Source organism: Manduca sexta, chromosome 8 (genome assembly GCF_014839805.1).
Source record: "Manduca sexta isolate Smith_Timp_Sample1 chromosome 8, JHU_Msex_v1.0, whole genome shotgun sequence".
In the NCBI taxonomy this organism is placed as follows: Eukaryota; Metazoa; Arthropoda; class Insecta; order Lepidoptera; family Sphingidae; genus Manduca; species Manduca sexta.
The window spans coordinates 10,066,078-10,073,047 of NC_051122.1; the positions used below are offsets into that span (position 1 = coordinate 10,066,078).

At 35.8% G+C, this 6,970-nt stretch overlaps 1 protein-coding gene across 1 annotated transcript; it reads right to left on the reverse strand.

Annotated features, from left to right (window-relative positions):
* Positions 1–727: 727 nt before the first annotated feature.
* On the reverse strand, positions 728–4,496 carry LOC115451181 (fructose-1,6-bisphosphatase 1). Its single transcript, XM_030179418.2, has 6 exons — positions 4,248–4,496; positions 3,579–3,723; positions 2,218–2,324; positions 1,640–1,866; positions 1,136–1,314; positions 728–968 (listed from the first exon to the last, which is right to left on the reverse strand). Exons 1-6 carry the CDS (start codon positions 4,421–4,423, stop codon positions 792–794), a joined length of 1,011 nt encoding a protein of 336 aa, XP_030035278.1. The 5' UTR covers positions 4,424–4,496; the 3' UTR covers positions 728–791.
* Positions 4,497–6,970: the final 2,474 nt, after the last annotated feature.

Consider the following 6,970-nt stretch of genomic DNA (forward strand, 5'->3'; position numbering starts at 1 on the left):
TGACATTTTTATTTTTTTATTTTGTTATACACTCATGTGACAAGACGAAGTCACTCACTGATTATGCGACGCTGCTAGGTAGCAGCGTCGCATAATCAGTGAGTGACTAAAACCTTCACTTTATAGGTATAAAGTGAAGGTTTTTCAAGCGAGACTAACTTCAGGCCGGTCATAAAGATGGAAGACAGCTGTAGAATATGGCGATTAACGCGTTTATTTTCCCGCTATCTGGACACTCTTGTGTCGGTTGTTTCAAACCGCCTGTAAGTTTTAATGTTTGTAATAAGCGTTAATAAGGTTGAAAGTTGTGTGGCTTAGTATTATGTACGTTTAAGTAGCGACATATGTGGTTTGCTGAGTGGAAACTAAGTTAGTTAAATTTAGCCTGCACAGTTGTTATATATTGTTTAATACGTATGTGCAGAACGCAACCTGTGTAAACTGATGTATGTTTAATTTTATCGTCTATGCGTTGATCTAACTGACAGCCGTTTTCAATAAAAGATCCCAATCTCGATCTTCAATCCAACTCCGAGAATGAACCAATCAGTCAAAAAAAACTTTGTTCTGATTGGCCCATTTTTGAGATAGATCGAAAAAACGATTGGGATCATTCATTGAAAATAGCGGTTAGGCAACCCGCTATAGTAAATTCAGTTAATTACAAATATTATACACAAAGGGGTTTGAAACAACCGAGCCTGAGACATATTTGTGAACCAATGTATTGTTTTACAAAATTGAAGACTAGCTGTCAGACTTTTATTAAATTCATTTGAAAACAAATCAGTTTATTTCAAGTATTGCAATAACTCTTCGACGTCGTCCTTGGAGCCGAGGTAGCAGGGCGCCCTCTCGTGTATTTTCGTCGGCACTATGTCTAGGATCGGGACCTTCCCGTTGGAGGCCAGACCGCCTGCCTCCGTTACTATAAACGCCATCGGATTGCACTCGTACAGGAGACGCAACTGTGAAGGAATTAGTTATATTAAATTATTTTATTGATGACAAAAATATAAATATGTACTCTGAACCTTCATAACATTTGGAAAAGGATTGTCTACCATAACATTTAAATCCTAAGAAAAACAAAATATTGTGTAAAACTAAGCCCCAATAAAAGAGTTAAAACTACCTTTCCACTTGGCGCAGACTTGGTGGCTGGGTACATGAATATCCCTCCGTATTTGATGGTCCTGTGGACGTCAGCGACCATGGAGCCCACGTACCGCGCCCCGTAAGCCTTGCCGGTCTTCGGCTGCTTCCTGTCTTCTATGTACTTCTTGAGCCCGTTTTCCCATTCCGCCGCGTAACCTGCCATAAAGAAATATAGGTTAGTATATAATTGTCCAATGCTGAACGCTTTATGGGTGTTGTTGGAGTTTGGGGTTAACTTGGTTACTCTAACAATGTGGTGTTACTATTTTAGTCCATTCCAACGGTGGACATCATAGACGATATCATGTTTTCTATTTACTGTTACTAAGATCGTCATATTAAAACCGCTTTTTAACCGACTTCAAAAAAAAGGAGGAGGTTATCAATTCGACATGATTTTTTTTTTTTTTATGTTTGTTACCTCAGAACTCGCTCATTTTTATATGTTGTTTTTAATAATTTATATTATGAAAGTTCTTACCTTCGTTGATGGAGTAGATTTTGCCCTTCTCCGGTATCCTCATGTTTGGGTCTGTGAGTATGAACTCTCCAATTGACGGATCGTACATGAATCCGTTGACACCTTTGCCCTTCCCCAAAGACAACACCATCATAGTCGCGGAGCCATAGAGCGCGTAACCAGCCGCTACCAGCTCTCGGCCTGGTTGCAGCGCGTCGACTTCTATGGGATCTCCACTGGAGATCTTTCTGGAAATGGAATAAGTCGTTTGTTGAAGTTTAAAGAAGCCATAATTCCTAGGCAAAGTGGTCTTATATAGAATTGCATAAACAATCATTAAATAATGATTTGTAAACTACCAATGGAGCACAAAAGGTCCCAAAGTAGAATCTAAAAGAGAGGATAATGTAAGGGTACTTATATTTCATGTTATTGGTACTTACGATTTGATATGGCCTTGTTATGATACTATATAATGTATTACTTATAGCTGTACTTCGAGACTGTCCATTTAGGGTTCATTTCAACTAATGCGAGTGTGGCAATTTATTGTGGAAAGAAACATTTTTAGTTTAATTTACATTATTCAGAAATCTTACCTGAAAATAGCGAAGATGGAGCCCACAGACACCAGACAGTCAATGTTGGACGATCCGTCCAGTGGATCGAAGCATACTACGTATTTTCCCCGCCTTTCTGTTTCTACCTATAAGCATTTATATTAGTTAATTTTAAAGAATGTCTTACGGTTTTTATCTTACACGAAAGTGAGGTTTCGATGGGATTTGGTCCAATTTAGGAGCATCTTAAAGGTAGGTACTTATTTCAAATTTAAAATAATCGTTCAATCAAGAAAACAAAACATCTACACAATGTCATTATGAAGTATACAGTTTGAATCTGAATAGGTAACGTATCTCCTGTACTTATGTATCGACTATCGAAGTACAAAGTCAACTCACCTTTTAATTATGTTTATTAAAATAATTTCAAGTAAACGGATGTTGTTATCATGAGTCATTGGCATGGCTGACCCGGCGATAGGTGGTGGAAAAGTTACTTGCATAACAAAAGATGTTTACCAATATGTTATTGTTTACGACGTATTATCGTACATTGTTAAAATATACTTATTATAGGGTCCTATATATTTGTAACGTAAAATCCGGATTGATTTGACGATAATAGTTACATTATAAAGTATAATGTGACGAGTTTGGGGGCACGACCAAAACTTGTTGATATTTCGAATTAAACCAGTTTATTTTAGAATGTACTCGAGCAAGTTTTCCGAGTCAAGAAAAATAACAACCGCTAATTAGTGTACGAGTATAAACTATAATAGTGGCAATTTATAATTATGTCAAGAAATGATACAATGGAATTTTATTTATAATGAAAGTATCTGATATGCACCTACTGCTTTTCAACTATTATTGGATAACAAAAGGGAGACCATGACCTATTTCATTTCCTATTTTATGTATAAAGCGTATTCACTATTCAATAAGTATTATAAGTACAAACAGCATTTGTAATAGAAATAGGAAGTATCTATCTTGCAGTGGGAGTTGAGCAGTCTGAGAATCTAGGGTACGTGTGGTCGATCCTGGCACGGTGGTAAAAGGTCGATTATTATATGCACACACTATAATTTTATATGCTATACTTTACATATTTAATATTTGATATGTCTGCGATACAGTGTGATATGTATAGGTAGTGGGCATCACCGTTAAACCGAATCACGTACTTAGCTATAATTTGGATAAATATGATTAAATATTTATTTTTAGGATTACTACAGTTGTTTGTTTAGATTTTTCACCGCGGTTTGGCACCGAATACCTCCTAATTATTGATAATCACGGCATAAGACTTGCATCTCTGCAGGCCGGGACTATTTGTGTGACGGGTGTGCCTCTTCATTTATTTATAACCCGAATATTTCCAGTCTTACCTCTATGACGGACGAGTTTTCTTCAGATACGAGCAAGCAAGCTGTGTAAGAAGATTTCAGCATGTTGATGAACAAATCGTTGGACAACACGTCCAGCTTTTTGACTTGTTCTCCTTGAACGTTTGTGTCGCCGGAGATTCCATGCCTGTGTGCAAAAAGTATTTTTCGTATTGTACGGAAAGTATATTTAGGCTTTTATTATGTGTTAATGCGTTAAGAAGTTAATTTAATTCATGAAAATTACATTGTACGCCTAGTGGATGCAGCTAACAACGGTATTTTAATTTACCGACAGCTAATATTTTTTTATGCCTATGTTATAACTTACCTCTACAGCTGTTATTTTTTATATTGTATTAATAAGGCTATGAACCTACTAATATTTACATGGGTATTATCTAATATAGACGATGTTTGGCAATACCTAAGTTCCAGGATAAAGTACCTATTCTTATTTTAATGTAAATGAAAGTGTATTGTTCAGCTGTGTTTATATTCTTACAACCGATAAAATGACTTTTGTCGTGTGATCTTGCGTAAATATATTTGTACTGAGCGACAAACTTCTCGCAAATGTAAAATAGCACAAACAACTTTCAGAATAAACTCCACTAAACAACTATTTGAAACGTGTTCTATCTATTTTATGGTTATCAAATCGTTACCAACAGTTTAGCGATGCCGGCTTTCCTCACGGCCGACTGTATGGCCTTCACTGCCGTTTGGATAGAGTTGAGAAGTTGCGTGAGGTCTCCCGTCGCCGTCGGTGCTGTCCGCTGCTGTCCCAGCACCCATCGCGTCAGCGTCATCGCGTTGACGTCGAACGCGGGCCCTTGTTGCGACATTGTGATGTGTTGTACAGACTAGCGGCACGTCCAGCTGACGCGACGAGACTGCCGCGCCTCCGGTCGGTTCGCTTCGAGTTCGCACTCAAGGTTTATGTTAGATTCCGTGCATATCAACCGCTTGTAATGTGCGTATGATTGTTAAATGTTGTAATTGTGGGTGTGTGTCTCCAGATAACATAAGCCTTTGCCTATACTACGTAGGTATTGGAAACGAGAATTAAGGAGTTGGCTGTCAAAGAACCATTTGGTACCTATTGCTTGTTACGCAAAAGATCTTATAATTACTCAATTTGCTATGTACCCAATGCCTACTGTGTTTAAAAATATTGAGGAATACAAGTTTATGTATAGTAAATTTACTTATTTACTTAATAAACGTAGGTAAGCGGAAATATACCCAAATATTACGATATTCCCTACACAAAAACAACCAGATCATGTGTAACTTCTTAATACCGCTATCAGCAATATATTATTATTAATCGTTATTACGTTAATTTAATTTTCGTATTTATCTCTGGACGATGATGTAACTCTGCGTTATTTTACAAGTTACAAACAAGTTTGGTTGTATTATCAGAATGTGATTTGAGGCGTGTACTTGACGTGATAAGGTAATCTTTAGGTATCAAAGTTTATAATAGCGCTCTATACTTAAATATTATTGGTACGTTATATTCTTTTTTCACTGGGGGGATGTTAATGAAAAATCTAGTAATCTTGTTATAGGTTATAATATTGTGAGGCTCTAATAAATAGATAGTAGGTAGGTACCATAAAGGAAGTACCTAGGTATAGAGGTAGATAGTATAGGGTCAATTTTAAAATTCCCTGTATTGGAACACAACAGCATTCCCCGACGGTTTAAATACTCTGTATTAGACATGCTCTTCCTGTGAAGAAATATAAAAATGTTGAATGGGTACATTTATATTTGTTTAGGGTAACATTTGTTAATATGTAATTTAATTTGTTTTTGTGGCAACACGCCTCCACTTCCTTCTTCCTGTCACGGGCTGCCGGCGAGCAGCCACAATAATGTAGTTCTTTAAGTTTATGTTTAAGATATCAAATTAAATAACAGTGATCCGTCATAGTGGTTTTATTAACATGGTAGCAGAGCGTGGTTGCCTGCAAATACAAAGAAGAAAAGAAGATATTTTCGCAAATAAAGTGGAAACGTGCTATATATGCAATAAGCAAAAATGGCGTTTACTAAATGCAATGACGCAGTTATTCCAATATTCGACGGATCGGATTATAGTAGCTGGAAAATACGTATACTTAAGTTTTTGGAGTTTAAGAAATGTAAAGAAGCTGCCATACGAATCAAAAATGATTCGGATGATGTTGCAAAGTGGGAAGAGATGGATATCCAGGCAACGAACTACATTTATAGTGCAATAAGCAACAAGCAACTCGAATATATATGCGACTTAGATTCCGCATGCAAAATATTGGCAAAATTTGATGAAATGTACCTGCAGAAATCATCGGCACTACAGATTATATGTCGCAACAATGTAGAAGCAATAAAATTATCGAACTATTCGCAAGTAAGTGTATTTTTTGACGACTTTGAGAAATCAATAAATCAGTTAAAACAAGCCGGCGCGACGGTAAGTGAACAAGAAAAATTAAATTATATGTTAAAGGCCTTACCTCGTAATTACAGTCATATTGGAGATCTAATAGACGTTTTACCAGAAAAAGATAGAACTGTAGATTATTTGAAAAGTAAAATTATGTTAAAATCATTGGATAAAGAACCTGAAAAATGTAATGAACCATCACGCGACAACTCAAATGTTTTTAAGCTCACACTAGTAGTTCTGCATCACCTAATAAAAACTTTAAATGTTTTACCTGTGGAAAACCTGGCCACATGCAAAGAGATTGTCGACACAGAAATGTTAACAGTGGTAGAGGAAATGGATTTATTAGATTTAATAATAATCGTGGACATCAACGTGGATCATATTATAATTCAAGAAATATTAGAGGAAGAACTTATAATAATAAATCCAGTAATGAGAGTGGTGGTAATAATTTCCTTGCAACTATTGAGAATAATAATGTTTCAACTTCAAGTAAAATATATAATATTGAGCAGTCTGGCCACTTAACTTGGTTATTAGATAGTGGTTGTACAGATCATATAATTAATACTGATGAGTACTATCATTCATGTGAAATATTACAACAACCTATTAAAGTAAAAGTTGGTGATGGAAGAATATTAGAAGCTACAAAGGTCGGAAAAATACAAACTTATTTTATGGTCTATGGAAAAAAGTCTGAAGTTGTTTTGAACAATGTTTTCTATGTCAAAGAGATGAAAGCAAATTTATTGAGCTATTCAAAGATTACAGACAATCATAAAATTGTTTCCAGGGGACGACAATCAAAATATATAACGTCTATGGAACTATTATAGCTATAGCAGTGAAAGAAGATAGACTGTATAAATTAAAAGGTTATATAAATGCAAGTACATTACATGCTAATTTAGTGAAGAAATCAAGTATGACAGTGAAGGAGAAA